This window comes from Pseudorca crassidens, chromosome 16, assembly GCF_039906515.1.
Source record: "Pseudorca crassidens isolate mPseCra1 chromosome 16, mPseCra1.hap1, whole genome shotgun sequence".
Classification (NCBI taxonomy): Eukaryota; Metazoa; Chordata; class Mammalia; order Artiodactyla; family Delphinidae; genus Pseudorca; species Pseudorca crassidens.
The window spans coordinates 49,398,958-49,422,471 of NC_090311.1; the positions used below are offsets into that span (position 1 = coordinate 49,398,958).

A 23,514-nucleotide genomic window follows, 5' to 3' on the forward strand; every position below is an offset into this window, starting at 1 on the left:
CAGGCCACAGACCACTACTGGTCCATGGCCCAGGGGTTGGGGACCCCTGCTCTGGACCATACTTGCAGCAGTGTTGAACATCATACTTGGCACAATGCAGATGCTCCTCAAATCAGTGAATGAATGAATGATTTGACGAATCCTAGTGGGAGAGACTTAGGATATAGTTATTGACGTTTGAAAGAAAGCCTTTCTGTGGGTCCACAGTCTGAGTGATTGCATCATGCATTTCTGTATTTTCTGATTTTATCCTCAGAGCTTGCCCCAGGATCCCATGTCAAGGGTCCATATGTACTTTGCTGTTGGACTTCATCCATGGGCAGTGGGACAGGGTGGGAGAGGACATCAAGGCTTTGAGGAGGAAAGTGACAAAATCTGAGGAGTGTTTTGAGAAGGGTGCTTTGCCTGCAGCGTGGAGAATGGATTGGGAGGGAAAAGCTGAGGCAGAGAGCCGCTATGATGGTTCAGCATTCTGTGGAGGGGCCGACGTGGCGGGGAAGGGGCCAGGGCCCCCATGGCTGTGTCAGTGAGGCCAGGGCTGTGGCTCATGTGGATTGTATCTTGCAGGATCCTGGAGCTTCAGGACACTGGGGACCTGGATGTGCTCAAGCAGAAGTGGTGGCCGCACACGGGCCGCTGCGACCTTACCAGCCATGCCAGCGCCCAGGCGGATGGCAAGTCCCTCAAGCTGCACAGCTTCGCCGGGGTCTTCTGCATCTTGGCCATTGGCCTCCTCCTCGCCTGCCTGGTGGCCGCCCTGGAGTTATGGTGGAACAGCAACCGGTGCCACCAGGAGACCCCCAAAGAGGTCCGTGCCCTGGGCCCTACTTCTCCTTTTTGCAGCCTAGAGGCAGGAGAGTCCCACTGGGCCACTCGGCGGGCGGTTTTCTTCCAGTTAGTATTTACCCAAGCCACTTGTCTGGAGACAGCAATGTTTTATAGGGGGGATGGTATCATTGTTTTATTTTGCCTTGAAAGCCAGATAACAAATGTAAGGAATGTTTTCACGCTTGAGCAAGTGCCAAGGCGCCAGCAATGGCCACTAAAGTCGTGTATTTATCTATAGAGCGGGTACAGCATGAACAGCGCCTTCCCTACCCTGCCCCGCCCATGTGCCTCCACCCTGACCTGGAGAGACCAGCTGTAGGGTAAGAGAGGAAACCGCATTCCTTCCTGGTTCTCTTTGGTTCATCAAGGGTCACGGGCCCTGCTTTCCCAGCCTGGGAGGGAGGACCGGCCCCCGCCCCTCATCATCCATTCTCCCTCTCTTCCTCCTCCTTGCAGGGCCCAGCCTTGCCCACGTCCCTCCAGGCACACCCAGCACAGGGACCACTCGGGCTCTGTTCTGACTCTAGGTTCTGGGCACATGTCCTTCCCCGTGGGTACCAACTACAAGCTGATTCTGCCCTCCACACTTCTGGGTTTTGCTCATCTTCAAGATCGATTTTTTTTTTTCTTGTCTGTAGAGTCTTCATGATGTTCTCCTGGAGCCAGTGCCTCTAGGGAAGGGTGGCGAGGAGCGTCATTTGGTAATGATGCTCTCCTGGTCGAAACCTGCACACAGGCACTGTAGCACAAGTCCAGCCACTCCACTGTAGGGCTGTCACTACCTGATACATATACCTCAGCTAATTCTTGAGTCATAGCTCCACTTAAAGATTATGTTGATAGGGCTTCCCTGGTGGTGCAGTGGTTGGGAGTCTGCCTGCCGATGCAGGGGACGCGCGTTCGTGCCCTGGTCCGGGAAGATCCCACATGCTGCGGAGCGGCTGGGCCCGTGGGCCACGGCCGCTGGGGCTGTGCGTCCGGAGCCTGTGCTCTGCAACGGGAGAGGCCACAACGGTGAGAGGCCCGTGTACCGCAAAAAAAAAAAAAGATGTTGATACAAACAGGGCTAAATTTCAAACAAGAAGCACTAAAGTAACCAGAACCAGCATTCAAAGAGGCAGCATCACCATGGCCAACATCTCTGCAGCCTAGAAAGGCTGGCTGACCACAGCCCCATACATCAGTCTGTAACAGAGCCCCTGACATGACTGGGAGTGAGGACAGACCCTCCATTCATACCAGGCAGTGAGCTCTCTGTCATCACGCTTAGATTTTGCTGGAAAGAGCTTGCTGTTTGACTCAGCATGTCTGAAATGTTCTGAGGACCTCCATCTTCCTCTCATGCTATCTGCATACCTTCATGGAAGGCCATGCAAGGCCAGAGTCTCCCACAGACTCAGGGGTCTCCTGTCACCCCTGGGCCATATGAGAGGAGGAAGGAAGAGATTTGAGGAAAACCCACTGACAGGAACAGTTAATGGTCCTGTCCCAAGCTTCTTTTTCATTTTTTTTAACATCTTTATTGGAGTATAATTGCTTTACAGTGATGTGTTAGTTTCTGCTTTATAACAAAGTGAATCAGTTATACATATACATATGTCCCCATATCTCTTCCCTCTTGCATCTCCCGCCCTCCCACCCTCCCTATCCCACCCCTCTAGGTGGTCACAAAGCACCAAGCTGATCTCCCTGTGCTATGCGGCTACTTCCCACTAGCTATCTATTTTATGTCTGGTAGTGTATATATGTCCATGCCACTCTCTCACTTTGTCACAGCTTACCCTTCCCCCTCCCCGTATCCTCAAGTCCATTCTCTAGTTGGTCTGTGTCTTTATTCACGTCTTGCTCCTAGGTTCTTCTGACCATTTACTTTTCTTTTCTGTTTTTTTTTTTTTTTTTTTTAGATTCCACATATGTGTGTCAATATACGATATTTGTTTTTCTCTGACTTACTTCACTCTGTATGACAGTCTCTAGGTTCATCCACCTCACTACAAATAACTCAGTTTCGTTCCTTTTTATGGTTGAGTAATATTCCATTGTATATGTGTGCCACATCTTCTTTATCCATTCATCTGTCGATGGACACTTAGGTTGCTTCCATGTCCTGGCTATTGTAAATAGAGCTGCAATGAACATTTTGGTACATGACTCTTCTTGAATTATGGTTTTCTCAGGGTGTATGCCCAGTAGTGGGATTGCTGGGTCGTATGGTAGTTCTATTTGTAGTTTTTTAAGGAACCTCCATACTGTTCTCCATAGTGGCTGTACCAATTCACATTCCCACCAGCAGTGCAAGAGGGTTCCCTTTTCTCCACACCCTCTCCAGCATTTATTGTTTCTAGATTTTTTGATGATGGCCATTCTGACTGGTGTGAGATGATATCTCATTGTAGTTTTGATTTCCATTTCTCTAATGATTAATGATGTTGAGCATTCTTTCATGTGTTTGTTGGCAGTCTGTATATCTTCTTTGGAGAAATGTCTATTTAGGTCTTCTGCCCATTTTTGGATTGGGTTGTTTGTTTTTTTGATATTGAGCTGCATGAGTTGCTTGTATGTTTTGGAGATTAATCCTTTGTCAGTTGCTTCATTTGCAAATATTTTCTCCCATTCTGAGGGTTGTCTTTTGGTCTTGTTTATGGTTTCCTTTGCTGTGCAAAAGCTTTGAAGTTTCATTAGGTCCCATTGTTTATTTTTGTTTTTATTTCCATTTCTCTAGGAGGTGGGTCTTGCTGTGATTTATGTCATAGAGTGTTCTGCCTGTTTTCCTCTAAGAGTTTGATGGTGTCTGGCCTTACATTTAGGTCTTTAATCCATTTTGAGTTTATTTTTGTGTATGGTGTTAGGGAGTGTTCTAATTTCATTCTTTTACATGTAGCTGTCCAGTTTTCCCAGCACCACTTATTGAAGAGGGTGTCTTTTCTACACTGTATATTCTTGCCTCCTTTATCAAAGATAAGGTGACTATATGTGCTTGGGTTTATCTCTGGGCCTTCTATCCTGTTCCTTTGATCTATATTTCTGTTTTTGTGCCAGTACCATACTGTCTTCATTACTGTAGCTTTGTAGTATAGTCTGAAGTCAGGGAGCGTGATTCCTCCAGCTCCATTTTTCTTTCTCATGATTGCCAAGCTTCTTTTGCTACTGGAAAATCTTCAATGAAGTTTACAGCAAATGTCCCTCTATACAAATGTCCCTTTGATTAGGGGAGGAGGACAGCTTTTCCAGCTGGGTGAGCATTGCACTGTCATGGATGCATCATTCTGGGCTGCTGTGAGCAGTGTGGAGACCAGACGACACAGGCTCAGACCCAGAATGTCCCTTGTGAGTCCATCCTTGTTGCTTCTAGTCACTGTCTCTTCACATCCCCTGGTTCAGTATCTAGCGCCAGATCCAGCCTGGACAGCCCAGAATGAATTGTCAAAGGGGCTGTGTGTGTGAGAGAGAGAGGTGGCGGCGGGGGGATCACTGGAGAGGCATAGAAGACAGAGGCAAAAAGAGAGAAAGACCAGGAGACCAAGGGATGACCTCCCTGAGAGGAACAGCTCCGTTCTTGCCTGGAAAGCCTCCTAGCTTCCTTTCTGGCTTCTACATAAGCCCAGGATCTCAGGCACAAGAGAATGAACTACAGTATTCCTGCTTAGAAATTGTGGAACTTTCTGCCCGGGGATGCCAGCATGCTTCTGGATAGGAATGAGAGTTGATGTAGAGGTGGGTTGAATAAAACACAGTAGCTGCCTTTCCTCCAGCCATTTTGGGTGTTACATGGTAAAAGGAAGAACTGTTCCATCTTTCTCCTGTTTTTATAGGTTTCTGCTTTTCAAATGAAATTTCTCCCTTCCTTTCCTCATTTCTTTAGTAAGTATCCCTGTAAGGACATAGTTCCTGGCTTTAGGCGGCTTAGCTCTACATGGGCAGACATGACAGAGAGGGCAGACATGGCAGAGAGGTCAGCCAAGTGGTCTCCGTCATCCGTTGATCAGGGCCACCCTGGAATGAGCCACAGTTTCCATCAAGGGCTCAGGGGCACCCAGCCCAGCCAGGGCATGGTTGGGTCACAGAGGGTAGGGATACTGGTTAGTGAAGAGTTCCTGGGGCTTGGGCTTGTTGGAACTGAGTGTTGAAGGATTGGTACTAATCCTCGAGCTGGAGGAGATTGGAGCTTGCTTTGGGGCTGGGTGACCAGCACAGGGCAGACAAAGTCATCACACCTCCTGGAGCTCTGGGGCATCAGCAAGGAGATGGGAGTAGAGGAAGCTGGAGTGCGAAGCAGGGACTTGCTCTGAAGGACTTAGATGCCAGACCAAGGGGTTTATACCTCATCACACAGGGAATAGGAGCCAGGAAAGGGGTTGAAACAACAGATTTTAGAAGCATATATTGAAAACCTTTGACAAATAATGATGGTATTTAATCCAGAACCGCTTTGTATCACTGGTTGCCTGTATTTTATGGCGCAGCATTTGCAATTAGGTGAGAGTGTCTGCTTGAGCTGAGAATGCTTCATTTTGGGGCATTGGCCGTATTTCTTAAGAGCCAGAAACCTGTCTTTGGGTGGCGTCCTAAGTCGTATTTAACAGCTTATGCTGCGACATCGTCAGAGTTTAGACACCTACTTCGGGAAGAGTAGTAATGTGCATTCAACCTCTTAATATTCACGTGGATTTGAGGTCATATTTTTTCTAAGGAATCAGACGATTATGTAGTTAACCAATGCAGGTGAGTGCATCCCGCTCCGCAGTTGCAATAAAGAGCCACCCTCTAGATTTATGGGGAAAGTGGAGCCGTTGCTCTGAGAATAAAATATTCATGAAATAAAGATGAGAACTGCACAAATGGGAGATGACATGAGAAGTGAGGGATGAATCATTTGTCACTAGGCTGGGAGCTTGGAATTCTTGTTGCTTCCTGCCTTGCCTGCCCTCCCCCAGTCTCTGCTTCCTCTGTCAGGGGCTGACAGAGGCCGGGGTGGCCAGGCAGCAGGGGTGAAGCAGCAGCCAAGCTCCTCTTTTCTGGCCAGTGGTCCAGCTTCTGTCTGCAAACGCCCACAACACACTCCTGTGCTCCATTGGAGATTTGTTGCTAAGGACACTTCCCTCAAATGTACACCTTTCCCTGCCTCCATCCTCCAGTGCTTCTTCAACTCCATGTAGAGACTTTCTCTCCTGCATCTTTGCCCTCTTCATTTATGCTAACCCCACAGTGTCACTCTGACGTTCAACAAGGGACGGTGTGTAAATTGCCTTAAGTAGCAGCTGACCCATGGGAATGGTTTTGTTGAATGGTGGCCAAGGGGCTGCTCCCTCCCAAGGACCTTGTGATGGGCAGAAAGGGCTGCAGGAAGAGGAGTCACATCTTAGGGCACCTTCTCTATGCCAGGAAAACTACATGTTATCTTCCTTTCTTTTCTTAAAACGTAAAATATTTATTATTTCAGAGTTTGGGTCAGAAATGGAAGCATAGCTTAGCTGGGTCTTCTGTCTCAAGGTCTCTCACAAGGATGTAATCAAGTTATTGACCAGGGTTGGGGTCTCATCTGAAGGCTATACTGGGGACAGATCCACTTCCAAGCTCAGTCACATGGTTGTTTTTGTGGTCAGGATTCATTTCCTTATGGGCCATTGGGCTGAAGGCCTCATGTTCTCACTGGCTGTTTGCCAGAGGCCATCATTGACATCTTTGCACATGGGCCTCTCCATAGGCCAGCTCACAACGTGGCAGCTGGTCTGGTCATTGTCATTGTCATAGTCATCACCACCACCACTGTTGTTGCTTCTCAGATGGGGAGAGATTAAGAAGCCTTCCCAAGGGGGCTTCCCTGGTGGTGCAGTGGTTGAGAGTCCACCGGCTGATGCAGGGGATACGGGTTTGTGCCCCGGTCCGGGAAGATCCCACATGCCGTGGAGCGGCTAGGCCCATGAGCCATGGCCACTGAGCCTGCGCATCTGGAGCCTGTGCCCCGCAACGGGAGAGGCCACAACAGTGAGAGGCCCGCGTATGGCAAAAAAAAAAAAAAGAAAAAAAAAGAAGCCTTCCCAAACCAGGCCTGGAATCTGCCTCTGCAGCACTGTTAGAAATATGGATTCCCAAGCCCCACCCCATGGATTCAGAGCTGAACCTGGGCCTTTTTTTGTTTTTTCCAAGGCCCCCACATGATTCTCAGGTTCCCATGTTATCTTCTTAACTCTCCTGATTCTCTTCAACAACATTTGAGGAAGGTATCCCTATCCCTGGAGAAATGGGACTCAGAAATAGCAGTGGCAGAACTGGGAGAGGAATGATGTGTCTGCCACTGGGCCTTACATCAGGAGTGTGCAGGAGCAGGGGTTCCTACTTAGCCTTTCCAGATGGTTTGTGGATGAAGAGTGTAGACCAGTGATCCTTTCCCTGAGCCAGGATCCTGGCTCCGAGGTAGGCATTTACATCCTCTGAACCACAGAGGGGTTAGGATTAGGGTTAGTCCTAACCAGAGGGGCTCAGAGCTTCTGCTGAAAATGGATCCTGGCCCAATGGCTACACTGCTGATATCAGATCCCTGGGAAAGAGGGTAAAGACAGTGAGTGTGTGTTTCAGCCCTTCACTCACGGCCTTTTAGTAAGAAGGCACTGAACACTTACCGTACACCAGCGTGTAGCTCAAAACCAGCTCAGACGTCACCCTGCTCTGTAAAACCTCCCTTGCCCATCTCCACGGGCCTTCTTACCTCCCTGTGTAAACACTCAGGATTGAGTGTTGGGTGGGATTCCAAATTGCCACTAATGGTTTACCTGCCTATCTCTGCTTTGAGTCTGTTGGCTCTTCTCCACCTCTGCATTCCTATCACTTTGCTCAGTTTCTGGAACGGTGGGACCTCTTATTAAGGGGTGATGAATACAAACTATTGAGCACCTTCTGTGTGCCAGGGACCAAGATGGATGCTTCACGAAGAACATTAGCTCTTCTGGTAGTAGGAGCTCAAAAGTGTTTATCGAATGAATGAACCAGTCTAGGATCCTATAAAGAAAATGTTATTAATGTTAAATTGCTGTGGAACTATTGCAGCTGGATCAATGGCTTTCAATTCTGGCTGCACATCAGAGGTGATTCATTCTGGAGCTTTTTAGAAATACAGATGCTTGGGCTCCATTCCCCAAAGGGTCATATTAGGCAGATCTGGACAACTGTAATTTCTAGAAGCTCCTCATGTGCTTCTGCTGTCCTGTCAAGGATGAAAACCAGTGGTCTACACCATCATGCCAAGGGGAAAATGAGTGGAAAGGAACTCAGGTTTTGGAACCGGGTAAACACGGGCTCATCCTGGTGCTCCACTTACCATAGAATTGTGTAACCGTGAGCAAGTCTCTCCACCCCGTGTGTACCTGCTGCTACCACGTATGATGGGAGGTGTCTGTTAGCTCCCTCCTTTCCTTGTCTGCCCCTACAAAATCTGCAAATAAGCTCATCAGGACTCTTTCTCTAAAGTTCTGAAATACTGCCCATCTCATCCCCTGGGACCACTTCATTGGCTTAAAGTTCAGCTTCTTTGCTCATACCCGGCTGTTACTCTCAGATCCCCAGCCCAGCCCTTTGGGTTGGAGCAATTCTTTGGAGCAACACTTTAGAAGATCATGTTTATGGTGTTTCTCCCAGCCAGCTGGGTCTTATTTACTACCTGGTTGGTCTGTGGTAATAGAAGATCACCTCCTACAGCCATCCCAGTCATGTGGGAAGTCCCTCATTTCATTTTGTTCCTGCCTAACTTAAAGTAGGAGCCAATGGACTCCAAACAAAGTCAGTTCTAATGAGTCCCACCTGGAACCCGCTGTTGCAAAGATGATAGTTTAGTTAATTACCGTTTTCCAGTACAGTGTTTTATTTCCATGTTGGTGAACAGAGGCTCAGTTACAGAACTTTATCTCTCTGCAAGACAATAGCTGGGAGAGGGTCTACAGTAACCTGTGTTGGTGCATATGTTGTCATGTTTAATATGAGGTAACAAACACAGAACTGGAATTCAGCCGGATTCATGGATAAATGCCATCAATGAATTTTATGTCATATTCAGGGCTGTTTAACTAGGTCAGTTACTTACAGTAAATTAATGAATGCAGCAGCAAGCTTCCAAGTCTCTTTCCACAGCTGTCGTTACCTGGTTGAACACTGAAACCTTGATATAATGAGGATGTAAACTGATGTAGTGCATATAAAAAAGTCCATTATTTGAATTTGCATAACATAATAGAATGCCCCATTTTGTCTAAAATATAGATAATTATTCAAATCACTCCTGCCTCTTTCCTTGAGCAGGTGGATTATGTCTGCCTCCTATTTCCTTGGACAGGGGGCCACCAGAAATGACTTGATGTGTGTTCAATCTGATCCAAGAAGACAGTGTTTCCAGAGTTTCCAAAGAAGGTGGTTTTTTCCAATCCTCTGCACTTCAGCTCTGGCCCCCTAAACAGACACCTAATGGGGCATATTGGGAGACTCAGAAATGGGCTGCATGTGTTTTTCAGAGAGGATAAGGAGGTATTTGGCTTAGTTCTACTCATTTTCTTGTGCAGTTAAACAACCAATATAGGAAGCTCATGATGGCATCCTCTTTTTCCCAGGTTTGATTTTGTGTTGGATCGACCAGCAGTAATAGATTTTGAATAGAATGAGGTCCCACTGGTGTGGAGAGGATGGGTTTCTTGACTGCCATTTGGAGTAGGAAGGTCTCCTTGGAAAGTTTGTTCAATGGGTATGGACATTTTCTCTGTGTCCCGATGAGGAAAGGTTACAGGCTAATGAATAATCTCAGTGGAAGATGAGACCCACTGCACACCTTTGCATCCCTTCTTGGAACTGATTCATTTGTCCTTAATTGGAGGCAAGAAAAAAATATGGATTTAAAAATGCTGTTTATTCAAGGAAAAGATCAGAGAAAGGCCTTCCAGGCGGAGGGGAGCAGGCAGCCATCTCAGGAAAAGACTGCACTTAAGAAAGCCATCTTAGATTGGTTCAAGATGGCAGAGTAGAAGGACGTGCTCTCACTCCCTCTTGCGAGAACACCGGAATCACAACTAACTGCTGAACAATCATTGACAGGAAGACACTGGAACTCACCAAAAAAGATACCCCACATCCAAAGACAAAGGAGAAGCTGCAATGAGATGGTATGAGGGGTGCAGTCACAATAAAATCAAACCCCATAACTACTGGGTGGGTGACTCACAAACTGGACAACAATTATAGCACAGAAGTCCACCCACTGGAGTGAAGGTTCTGAGCCCCACGTCAGGCTTCCCAAGCAGGGGGTCCAGCAACGGCAGTAGGAATTCCCAGAGAATCAGATTTTGAAGGCTAGCAGGATTTCATGGCAGGAATTCGACAGAACTAGGGGAAACAGAGACACCACTCTTGGAGGGCACACACAAAGTACTGTGTGCGTCAGGACCCAGGGGAAGGAGCAGTGACCCCACAGGAGACTGAACCAGACCTATATGCTAGTGTTAGAGGGTCTCCTGCAGAGGTGGGGGGTGGCTGTGCCTCACCATGGGTAGAAGGACACTGGCAGCGGAAGTTCTGGGAAGCACTCCTTAGCGTGAGCCCTCCTGGAGGCTGCCATTAACCACACCAAAGAGCTGGGTAGGCTCCAGTGCTAGGTTGCCTCCGGCCAAACAACCAACAGGGAGGGAACCCAGCCCCACCCACTAGCAGACAAGCAGATTAAAGTTTTACTGAGCTCTGCCCACCAGAGCAACACCCACCTCTACCCATCCCCAGTTCATCCCATCAGGAAGCTTGTACAAGCTTCTTAGATAGCCTCATCCACCAGAGGGCAGACAGCAGAAGCAAGAAGAACTACAGTCCTGCAGCCTGTGGAACAAAAACCACATTCACAAAAAGATAGACAAAATGAAAAGGCAGAGGACTATGTACCAGATGAAGGAACAAGATGAACCCCCCGAAAAACAACTAAATGAAGTGGAGATAGGCAACCTTCCAGAAAAAGAATTCAGAATAATGATAGTGAAGATGATACAGGACCTCGGAAAAGAATTGAGGCAAAGATCAAGAAGATGCAATAATTATTTAACAAAGACCTAGAAGAATTAAACAACAAACAAACAGAGATGAACAATACAATAACTGAAATGAAAAATACACTAGAAGGAATCAATAGCAGAATAACTGAGGCAGAAGAACAGAGAGGTGACCTGGAAGACAGAATGGTGGAATTCACTGCCGTGGAACAGAATAAAGAAAAAACAATGAAAAGAAATGAAGACACTCTAAGAGACCTCTGGGACAACATAAAGTGCACCAACATTCTCATTATAGGAGTCCCAGAAGGAGAAAGAGAGAAAGGACATGAGAAAATATTTGAAGAAATTATAGTCGAAAACTTCCCTAATATGGGAAAGGAAATAGCCACCCAAGTCCACGTAGTAATCAAATCAAGTAATCAAATTGACAAAAATTAAAGACAAAGAAAAATTATTAAAAGCAAGAAGGGAAAAATGACAAATAACATACATGGGAACTCCCAAAAGGTTAACAGCTGATTTCTCAGCAGAAACTCTACAAGCCAGAAGGGAGTGGCACAATATATTTAAAGTGATGAAAGGAAAGAACCTACAACCAAGATTACTATACCCAGCAACGATCTCATTCCGATTCGATGGAGAAATCAAAAGCTTTACAGACAAGCAAAAGCTAAGAGAATTCAGCACCATCAAACCAGCTCTACAACAAATGCTAAAGGAACTTCTCTAAGTGGGAAACACAGGAGAAGAAAAGGACCTACAAAAACAAACCCAAAACAATTAGAAAATGGTAATAGGAACATGCATATCGATAATCACCTTAAATGTGAATGGATTAAATGCTCCAACCAAAAGACACAGGGTTGTTGAATGGATACAAAAACAAGACCCGTCTGTAGGCTGTCTACAAGAGACCCACTTCAGACCTAGGGACACATTCAGACTGAAAGTGAAGGAATGGAAAAAGATATTCCATGAAAATGGAAATCAGAAGAAAGCTGGAGTAGCAATACTCATATCAGATAAAATAGACTTTAAAATAAAGAATGTTACAAGAGACAAGAAAGGACACTACATAATGATAAAAGGATCAATCCAAGAAGAAGACATAACAATTTAAATATATATGCACCCAAAATAGGAGCACCTCAATACCTAAGGCAAATGATAACAGCTATAAAAGAGGAAATTGACAGTTACACAGTAATTGTGAGGGATTCTAACACCTTACTTACACCATTGGACAGAACATCCAGACAGAAAATTAATAACCTAACACAAGCTTTAAATGACACAAAAGACCAGATAGATTTAATTGATATTTATAGGACAATCCATCCAAAAACAGCAGATTACACTTTCTTCTCAAGCGCACATGGAACATTCACCAGGATTCACATCTTGGGTCACAAATCAAGCCTCAGTAAATTTAAGAAAATTGAAATCATATCAAGCATCTTTTCTGACCACAACTCTGTGAGATTAGAAATCAATTACAGGGAAAAATATGTAGAAAACACAGAAAAATGGAGGCTAAACAATACGTTACTAAATAACCAAGAGGTCACTGAAGAAATCAAAGAGGAAATCAAAAAATACCTAGAGACAAATAACAATGAAAACACAATGATCCAAAACCTATGGGATGCAGCAAAAGCAGTTCTAAGAGGGAAGTTTATAGCAATACAAGCCTACCTCAAGGAACAAGAAAAGTCTCAAATAAACAATCTAACCTTACACCTAAAGGAACTAGAAAAGAAAAACAAAACCCAAAGTTAGCAGAAGAGAAGAAATCATAAAGATCAGAGCAGAAATAAATGAAATAGAAACAAAACAATAGCAAAAATCAATAAAACTAAAAGCTGGTTCTTTGAGAAGATAAACAAAATTGGTAAACCTTTAGCCAGACTCATCAAGAAAAAGAGGGAGAGGACTCAAATCAATAAAATTAGAAATGAAAACGGAGAAATTACAACAGACACCACAGAAATACAAAGCATCCTAAGAGACTACTACAAGCAACTCTATGCCAATAAAATGGACAACCTGGAAGAAATGGACACATTCTTAGAAAGGTATAACCTTCCAAGACTGAACCAGGAAGAAATAGAAAATATGAGGAGACTAATCACAAGTAATACAATTGAAACTGTGATTAAAAATCTTCCAACAAACAAAAGTCCAGGACCAGATGGCATCACAGGTGAATTCTATCAAACATTTAGAGAAGAGCTAACACCCAACCTTCTCAAACTCTTCCAAAAACTTTCAGGGGAAGGAACACTCCCAAACTCATTCTATGAAGCCACCATCACCCTGATACCAAAACCAGATAAAGGTACTACAATAAAAGAAAATTACAGACTGATATCACTGATGAATATAGATGCAAAAATCGTCAACAAAATACTAGCAAACAGAATTCAACAGCACATTAAAGGATTATACACCATCATCAAGTGGGATTTACCCCAGGGATGCAAGGATTCTTCAATATATGCAAATCAATCAATGTGATACACCATATTAACAAACTGAAGAATAAAAACCATATGATCATCTCAATAGATGCAGAAAAAGCTTTTGACAAAATTCAACACCCATTTATGATAAAAACTCTCCAGAGTGTAGGCATAGAGGGAATCTACCTCAACATAATAAACGCCATATATGACAAACCCACAGCAAACATCACTGTCAATGGTGAAAAACTGAAAGCATTTCTTCTAACATCAGGAAGGAGACAAGGATGTCCACTCTCGCCACTATCTTTCAACATAGTTTTGGAAGTCCTAGCCATGGCAGTCAGAGAAGAAAAAGAAATACAAATTGGAAAAGAAGAAGTAAAACTGTCACTGTTTGCAGATGACATGATACTATGGATAGAGAATCCTAAAGTTGCTACCAGAAAACTACTAGAGCTAATCAATGAACTTGGTAAAGTTGCAGGATACAAAATTAATGCACAGAAATCTCTTGCATTCCTATACACTAATGATGAAAAATCTGAAAGAGAAATTAAGGAAACACTCCCATCTACCATTGCAACAAAAAAATAAAATACCTAGGAATAAACCTACGTAGGGAGACAAAAGACCTGTATGCAGAAAACTATCAGACACTGATGAAAGAAATTAAAGATGATACCAACAGATGGAGAGATAGATCATGTTCTTTAATTGGAAGAATCAATATTGTGAAAATGACTATACTACCCAAAGCAATCTACAGATTCGATGCAATCCCTATCAAATTACCAATGGCATTTTTTACTGAACTAGAACAAAAAATCTTAAAATTTGTATGGAGACACAAAAGACCCCGAATAGCCAAAGCAGCCTTGAGGGAAAAAAACGGAGCTGGAGGAATCAGATTCCCTGACTTCAGACTATACTACAAAGCTACAGTAATCAAGACAATATGGTACTGGCACAAAAATAGAAATATAGATCAATGGAACAGGATAGAAATCCCAGAGATAAACCCACGCACCTATGGTCAACTCATGTATGACAAAGGAGGCAAGGATATACAATGGAGAAAAGACAGCCTCTTCAATAAGTGGTGCTGGGAAAACTGGACAGCTACATGTAAAAGAATGAAATTAGAACACTCCCTAACACCATACACAAAAATAAACTCAAAATGGATTAGAGACGTAAATGTAAGACCGGGCACTATAAAACTCTTAGAGGAAAACTTAGGAAGAACACTCTTTGACATAAATCACAGCAAGATCTTTTTTGATCCACTTCCTAGAGGAATGGAAATAAAAACAAAAATAAACAAATGGGACCTACTGAAACTTAAAAGCTTTTGCAAAGCAAAGGAAACTACAAACAAGACAAAAAGACAACCCTCAGAATGGGAAAAACTATTTGCAAACGAATCAATGGACAAACAATTAATCTCCAAAATATATAAACAGCTCATGCAGCTCAATATTAAAAAAGCAAACAACCCAATCCAAAAATGGGAAGAAGACCTAAAGAGACATTTCTCCAAAGAAGATATACAGACTGCCAACAAACACATGAAAGAATGCTCAACATCATTAATCATTAGAGAAATGCAAATCAAAACTACAATGAGGTATCACCTCACACCAGTTAGAATGGGCATCATCAGAAAATCTGCAAACAACAAATGCTGGAGAAGGTGTGGAGAAAAGGGAACCCTCTCCCACTGTTGGTGGGAATGTAAATTGATACAGCCACTATGGAGAAGAGTATGGAGGTTCCTTAAAAAACTAAAAATAGAACTACCATACGACCCAGCAATCCCACTACCTGGCATATACCCAGAGAAAACCATAATTCAAAAAGACACATGCACCCCAATGTTCATTGCAGCACTATTTACAATAGTCAGGTCATGGAAGCAACCTGAATGTCCATCGACAGACGAATAGATAAAGAAAATGTGGTACATATATACAATGGAATATTACTTAGCCTAAAAAGGAACGAAATTGGGTCATTTGTAGAGACGTGGATGGACCTAGAGACTGTCATACAGAGTGAGGTAAGTCAGAAAGAGAAAAATAAATATTGTATATTAACTCATATATGTGGAATCTAGAAAAATGCTACCAATGAACTGGTTTGCAAGGCAGAAATAGAGACACAGATGTAGGGAACAAACGTATGGACACCAAGGGGGTAAAGTGGCTGTGGGGTGGTGGTGTGATGAATTGGGAGATTGGGATTGACATTTATACACTAATATGTATAAAATAGTTAACTAATAAGAGCCTGCTGTATAAAAAATTACAATAAAATTTTTTTTAAATGACATAGGGAATGATACAATAAAAATAAAAAAAAGCAACCCATCTTAGAAAGGCCTCAGGAGTCAGGTATGCAAGATTAGGGAAATATTTTTCAATCTTATCAATTGCAGCAAATATTATTAACGTTGTTAAATATTTGTACAATTATCACAACATTTGCTTTTATATTCACCATCTTCCCTGATCTTTACCCGGCTCCTAGGAGGCAGATTTTAGTACAACTGCCCTGTTATAGGGGAGAGAATGGAGGCCCAGATGGATAGTGTGTCTTAGCAGAAGCCAAACTCACATCTCAACCTTTGGCTCCAAATTTCATCCTCCTTCTTCTCCACCTCATGTCAAGTGCTAATAATAAGTGGAAAAAAAGATGTTAAAAAAAACACAAAATAAATGCTATGTATTCAAGTTTTTCCTCCAAAAATCTGCACTCTAGGGTATCGGATTGTCTCCACATCCACACTCTGGGCTGGTCTTTATTCTAGATGCTTTGGTACTACCTGGTCAACCCCTCAGAGCTGTGATAATTATGCTAGATTATTATATAATTATGCCTGTGACCTATCACTTTTATAATACTGCCCCCAAACCTCCTGTCCCTTGTCCTTCACTGGTGAAGGATTTCCTCAAAAGGGTGACCTCTTTTGCTCCCATTTCTCCAGAAGATTTTGGTTGGTTGGTCTTCCCACAAAGCTTTCCTTATGTCTGTTTCCCTGGCTTTAGGTAAGAGGGCTCCTTTCACTTTGCTCCCACTCTCAACTCTCTGTCTCCCTCTGGCCTTCTTTGACAGGAAGTTCTCATTCTCTACCTGTCAACCCCCAAAGCATGGGGAGCATCTGAACACTTGTCCTGGCCAAGTGTTCCATTGACTATAAAAAAGGGGGCCAAGCCCTCTCCTTTAACTGACAGAATCTAGAGTGAACACAGCTGAGACCAAGACACTCGCTTCATACTCCAAATTAGTCTACTCTTAAACTACTTATTTCTGTCCTCAAAAGGATTCTTACAGCCCTGAGAAGAAAATAGAAAGGAGAAAAAGGCAAGATTATGCAACTAACTAGTTCTTCCAGTGATCCCAGGACCACTCACTTGGTCATCAGTTTTCCTTTAGGCTAAAGGCTCTGCCAGCCCTTGGCTCGTCCATTCTTTGAGCTTGGCTGGCTGCAAAGAGAAGGGAAGTTTATATTATTAAGCTTCAAAAGTGTCTGAAATTCTCCTTCAATTTCTCCAGCTTCCAGGCTTTCTGGTACCTGTCTTCTGCCCTTCATGTATTTTGAAATGAAAATAGCCCATAGATACAAATATTTACCAACACAGCTGTGGCACTGACTTTGGCTGACACACATGAAACAGGGCATCAGAAGCTTATCAGCAGCTCACAGCAGCCATGAGAAGGCTGGAGAAGCATGCTCGGTGATGGGCAGAAGTCAAGGCTTGTTTGGAGGGCTGGGAGGCAAAATCCAGGAGGTGGTCATAGAGTAGAAAGTTTCTTGAAGCACTACCGCTGTCATGGATGGGCCGTCAACCATCTTCTGTCTCTTTATCTCTTTGTTCAGGATTCAGATCCATTTCTCTTGTCCTTACCTGGGTCACGGTCCTGCCTTTTGGCTACAGGTAGGCAGGGTACTGCCAAACTGTTATCTAGTGGGGAAAAAGTGATTCCCCCAAGGAAGATAAATCATGGTCTTCTTGGGAAGGGAGAATTGATGCTTGATAGCAGTAAAACAGCCAGTGCCTGATATAACACTTTAACAACTATTAAAAATAGTTTAATATTCAAGAATAGAAACAAAGCATAGAAATGATACACGGAAAAGAGCAAGGTTGCACAGAGCTGGATCAACCATGCTGTAACTTAATTAAGAAGAGAACTTGGATTTCGTTTGCTAAACATTTTACAGACTGTTGAAGGAGTCAGTGGAAGACATTGTATGCACCGTGTTTAGTCTAAGTAAAGGCCTGGTACTCTCTAGCCACTTGCCCCAATTTCACCCATCATACTTGCCACCCAGAGGCGTCCCTAACTTGGAGCTAGTCTCCCAGCAACGGTGAGCTGAGCTCTGCTGAGCTTCGGCTTCAGATCACTGGAATCTTGGCTCTGCCCGTGGGGCCATGTCAACGATTTCTGATGTGGCTTCCATTATGACATGACCCACTTCTCATAGTGCCTTCCACCCTCAGACCAGTTGGATTTCTTATCCTCAGGTTTCCTCTTGGCCTCGAATGAGTTCCTCATTGTTGTATGGGTATTGTCAGTCTTCTTGTTCTGGGAAAGGTTCTGGGGAAGACAGCAGGTGTCCCGCCAGAAGCCAAGCCCTGTGTGCTAGTCATGAACTCAACAAAGTTGTGGAGAGAGCAGTGGTCCTGCCTTCTCCACGCCAGGGTGATAGGGAGCATGGAGTGGTCTGCAGAGACAGCTTCCTTGCCTGAGGTAGGCTGGAATGAGACTTAATGGGATGAAACTTAACCAACCCCATGTACTCTCCTATGAGAGGGGAGCTCATGCCAGTTATTTAGGGTTGCCTCTTCCTGGGGAATACCCTCTCCCACTAGCCTTAGAGGAGCCCAAAGCAGCCACTGGAATGGCCCTTGGATTTGTGTGTCTCCTTTTTACTTTTGAAAGTACATTCACGGCTTTTACATTTCGTGGTATTTCTAACAACCCTACAAGGTGGGCAGGAGGCAGGTTTCTCTCTCTGCTCTATGGATGTTGACATTAGACAGCCTGTGATGCTGTGTCTTGGAGCAGAGCTTTGACTTGGTATTGCTCATGCAGTTTGACAACAGGGAAGCACAGGCAGTGGGGATAACCTTGCCTGGCACATCCGCACTAATGCTCCTGAAAATAGGACTGCAGCTTCCAACACCTCACCGAGGGGCTGGCATGGCTCTTCCATGGACACCTGGTTTTGTACCCCAGGTCACTGGGGAGAAACTGAGGAAGTAGATTACATGGTCTTTTTCTTTAAGGAGCTTTCAAGTAGTTTGGCCTCTTTGATTTATTCTGACACTGTAGACAAAATATCAGTGATATTTGTTCTGCTTCTTCTCTTAAGCAAATAGATAACTGAACAAACAAAACAACTTCCTTGACGCCGTGCACCATGTGGAGAAAGAGTCAGGTGTGTGAGGGTCACAGATCTCGGCAGCCTCAAACCCTCATGATACCAGAAAAGTCAGCTGACCCCTGGGAAGTCTCTTCCCTCACCATCCCAGCCCCCATCCTCCAGGACCCCGGCGCCATGAGACTCCAGACGGGGACGTGCCCGCTTCCTGGCATCTCCGGAGATTTTGAATGCTCCGGGCTTCCCGTGCTGCCTGTGCCGCTCACTGGGGTTATGAATCTGGGAGGCCATTGACCTTCCTGAACCCAAGCCTCCTTTTGCGTAAGGTGGGGTTGATCCCACCAGGTCTTTTGAGCATTATGAGCACTAAATGGCAAATCCATGGGGCACGTTAGGAGCTCAAGGACCATTCCCTGTTATCCCCATGGGACTCCTGCTGTTTCCGCCAGTTGTTCAAAGCATCTTCTCCCAAGGCTTGCCTCTGGGTGTGACAGTCGTTCTAAGCAGAGCGCGGGCGGGGGTTGGGGGCAGGTGGCAGATGCTGCCAAGTCCTGCTTGCTGGGTCTTTGCTACCTGGGGGCAGTGTCCCAGGCTACTGGTACCCCAGGTAACAGGGCTGGCCATGCAGTTGAGGGGAGGTGGGAGAAATGGGGGCATGCTCACCCAGTGCCCAGCAGGCTGAACAGGCCTGGGGTCTCCAGCCTCCCAGAGTTTTCAGAAAGCCAGTCGGGGCTCCTGTTAGGGCTTGGCCTGACCCTCCTGTGCTTTCCCTGCAGGACAAAGAAGTGAATCTGGAGCAGGTCCATCGGCGCATGAACAGTCTAATGGATGAAGACATTGCTCACAAGCAGATTTCCCCAGCGTCCATTGAGCTCTCGGCCCTGGAGATGGGGGGCCTGGCTCCCAGCCAGGCCTTGGAGCCAGCGCGGGAGTATCAGAACACGCAGCTCTCGGTCAGCACCTTCTTGCCGGAGCAAAGCAGCCATGGCACTAGCCGGACACTCTCGTCAGGGCCCAGCAGCAGCCTGCCTCTGCCACTGAGCAGTTCGGCCACCATGCCCTCCATGCAGTGCAAACACAGGTCGCCCAATGGGGGGCTGTTCCGCCAGAGCCCCGTGAAGACCCCCATCCCCATGTCCTTCCAGCCCGTGCCTGGAGGCGTCCTTCCGGAGGCCTTGGACACCTCCCACGGCACCTCCATCTGATCGCGCCGCCTGCCCTCCTGCCCACCCATCCACCCACCCGACCAGCAGAGCTTTTTAATACCAGAAAACAACACCACAAGCCACACACACACGTGCACACACACACAGAGACTCTTTCATTTTTCTTGTATATATGTGTAAATAATGACAGAATGGAGTGGGGTAAAAGTGTATTTTGAATATTCCCAATTTTCGAAGTCAGTAAAAAAAAAAAAAACACAAAAACTGTATGAATGACTTTGTAAATTTTGTTCTATATGAATAAAAAGGCAAATTACTTGTGATCCTTCTGAAGTGCCAAAGAAGCCCCCTGTTCCTGGGCCTTTCTGAGGGCGAGGGCAGGAGGGGCGATCAGATAAGGATGTCCCCTGCTGGCGGAGAGAGGAAGGTAAGCAGCCGGTCCCTTTAGAGGAGCCCCAATTGCTGCTTGCTGCCCTGTCCCATGGTTTCCTGCCATGTTCCTCCGCTCCTGGCCCTTGGTTCCCCTTAGTCCTCTCGGGTCGATAAAGGGTGAGCCTCAAGTCAGCGCTGGTCCGACCCCTGGGTCCCTGTGCTGTAGGGTGATCAACTGTGCCAGTCAGCCTGGGACTGAGGAGGCTCCCGGGACACAGGACAGTCCTGTTTGGTCACTCTACTGCATGTCACAGTGTGCTGTGGACCCAACAGAAGCACCAGGCCAATGCAGCCGACTCTGAGGGCTCTGAGGCCGACATGCTCTAGGCTTATCCTGTTGGCCTTGTTTTTTACTTTCTTTTCCTAATTGGAAGAATCAACAAGTGATGGAATCTGGGAGAAGGAGGGTAGGTCCCATCATTTCCTCTGGAGACTGGGCAGAGGTGGGCTTGGCCTTGTCTGTGGGGATAGGGAGATGTGGGGTGTGATGTGTGGATCAGGTGAGGTGGGAGGATGAGAAGCCAGGGAGGGGGAGGATATTCCCTTGGATGTGAGACCCGTGGTTTCAGGTAAAAGGATCCTGCTGGAGGAGTGGAGGGAGGTACCCCAGGTGAGCAGACTAGTGCTGTAGGTGATGGGAGTGCCCAGAGTAGATCAAAGGGATCATGTTGGTTCAGGTAAGAGGAAGCCTTAGCTCTGAGAGAAAGAACAGCATAACTTTGTGTGATGTGGAGACAAGTAATTCCCAGCCCCCAGGGAAGTAGCCCCAAAAGTAAAAGAATGTCTCTGGGTCTTAAACACTGCAGGCAGTCTGCCAAACAGGGCCGGAGCCCAGCATGAGCCCTCATACCCTGCTTTGCCACCTTCTCCAGACCAGAAACCCTCAAGCTGGGATGTAGCCCATAGCAGGGGCCCTCCTGGCTGATGGCATCATATAGTCTCTGAGATCCACAGGCCTATCCTTGAGCTGGTGAACCTGCTAGGAAACTCTGTTTCTTAAGCCGAAGACAACCTGACAGCCCTGCCTCCCTCCACTGCCCTTTTTGGGGCAGTTAAACTATAGGACGAGAGAGGGAAAAAACAAAATCAAAGCAAAACACTAGGGGCAGAGTAATTCGAGTACTGTGAGCTGTACCTTCAAGCCCTTCTTCTGAAGACGAAGGTGATTCTGCTTTCCTAACCTGCCAGAATGTGGTGAACGCAGCCTACATCTGGCACCAGAAAGGGTGGGGCTCCCTCTCCCAGCAGCAATCAGGGGGCTAAGAGCTTGGATCTGTGGCCGTGGAGAAATACAAAGTCCTATTGATTGCCTCTCCTCTAGCACTGTGGAATTACTCCAGAGATGTAGTTATGAGGGTGATAACTAGCTTGGGATTGATTTCTTTCCCAAAGTCCTATGTGACATGATTGAGCAGTAAGGAGTGGCTGCATCACACAGTCAGCTAAAAACACTCTGGGGAGGAGAGTGTTTACAATTATGTTATTTATATGTGGATTCTGAGAATGGCCTGATATTCATGCTACCAAGGAGATCCATTGACATTTCTCCAGTCACAGCGTGTAGAGCCCAGACCTGGGTGCATGTAGATGGGGAAGCTTAGGTGGGCAATGGTTACCCTGAGGGAGGACGGGCTTCATTTTCTTTCCATCAGCACTTTGAGGGGTCCTGCCCTGGATGGTCAAGTTTTCCTATGTATTTCTCTATTTTTTTAATCAAATTCTGGTCTCACTGCCTTATCTCACACCCAAGTCTGTTTTTTTTCGGGGTTTTTTTTGTTTGTTTTTCTCCCTGAAATGATCTGTCTTCTGGGATATACCATGGGTGTCTTCTTAGACAGTTTGCTTTGAATGGGTGTCAGGGAGAGGTGAGAGATTGTGTGTGTGTGTGTGTGTGTGTGTGTGTGTGTGTGTGTGTGTGTGAGAGAGAGAGAGAGAGAGAGAGAGAGGGGGAGAGAGAGGGGGAGAGAGAGAGGATGAGAGCAAGTGGATCTTTGAGGGAAAGGTATTTTGCTGATAAAAAAATATTAACACCTCATGGTGTTATTCTTCACCATGTTTATGTTATTTTTTAAAATTTCCTATTCTTGGCATGAGGGGAAATGATTGATATTCAAGCAAATTCTCTAGAAAAAAATTCTTCCCAACTCAGATTTCTGTGTCAGCTCAGAATGTATCTTTTTTTTCACGCTTTGCTCTTTGGATTTATAACTCTGTTTAGACTATTCCATACATTTTAGGTATATTTTGTGCCTTCAGACACTGCAAATAATAATCAGCATTTGGATTAAAGTTGTTTAATAATAAAACTTGACTTTGCTCCCTATCCTCTTCTTCTGTGGGGGAAGAATGCTATCTGCTTGTTCCTGGGCAGCAGCTGGATTCTGTCCCATTGGCGTGGACTGTTGTGAGTGAAACTTCGTAGGCCAAGTGGGCCTCAGACACGCCTAGGGGTGGAGGCATGCCCTCCTCACCCAGTGTGTATACAGAGCACCCTCACACCGACTGGGGAGCAATGTGAGAGCAGGCTGAGAAGTCATCCTAATCTTTGGTTAACCTAACAGCTTCCTGTGATATGTGACTTCTTGGAAAACTCCTTGGAGAAAATTGGGCCACACTCCATAGGGAAGTGTTCCCATGGCCTTGTGGAATGAACATCCTTTTAAGAGTTGGGTGGCTTTGTTTCTTCTCTCATCTCTACATCCACTCTGACCTTGGAGAAGTTGCTTCCTTGTGCTTTGGCCTTCGGGCTAAGGGTCTGTCATTCTTTGAGGACCCACAGCTTGCCTTCTCAATATTTGGCCCTCAGAGGGTCTGTGGGTACCATTTTCCAGTGAACATCCATATGCCCAGTCATCTCTACGGCCCCAGGATCACCAGCCTGGGCCCTGGACCTCCAGATTCATATGCTCTCCAGACCTATCTTTTGCATCACAAGGTTCCCCTCTGACTTTTATGCCTTTGCAGGAGAAACAGCTCCACTGCCAGTCTTGGGCCAAAGAGGACTGACCTAAGGAGTTTGGTCTTCATGATCAAGTTTTCAACTTTTAGGCACTGAAAGGAGCCTGTCTGGCCCTTGCCCTTTTGTCCCCGCACCAATGAGAGGCTTCTCCAGTGTTGGGTGCAGGCTCCAAAGGCTGGGGGCAGGGAGGCAGAGAACCCTCAGGCATTCCCAGGTCATCTGGACAGACAGATGGATCTGGACAGGAATCCCAAAGTGTTCT

General features: G+C 45.6%; 1 protein-coding gene across 2 annotated transcripts in view; it reads left to right on the forward strand.

The window, feature by feature from the left end:
• GRID1 (glutamate ionotropic receptor delta type subunit 1) overlaps positions 1 to 20,125 on the forward strand; it is a 666,917-nt gene extending 646,792 nt beyond the window's left edge. Inside the window, exons 15-17 of one of the 2 annotated variants that reach the window (XM_067710323.1) lie at positions 568 to 808; positions 1,067 to 1,148; positions 19,472 to 19,603. In XM_067710323.1, the coding sequence (XP_067566424.1) occupies positions 568 to 808; positions 1,067 to 1,147 (322 nt within the window). In that variant the 3' untranslated portion in view covers position 1,148; positions 19,472 to 19,603. Of the gene's footprint in view, positions 1 to 567; positions 809 to 1,066; positions 1,149 to 19,471 lie in introns of both variants that reach the window. The other variant, XM_067710322.1, reaches the window with a different exon arrangement.
• Positions 20,126 to 23,514: the final 3,389 nt, after the last annotated feature.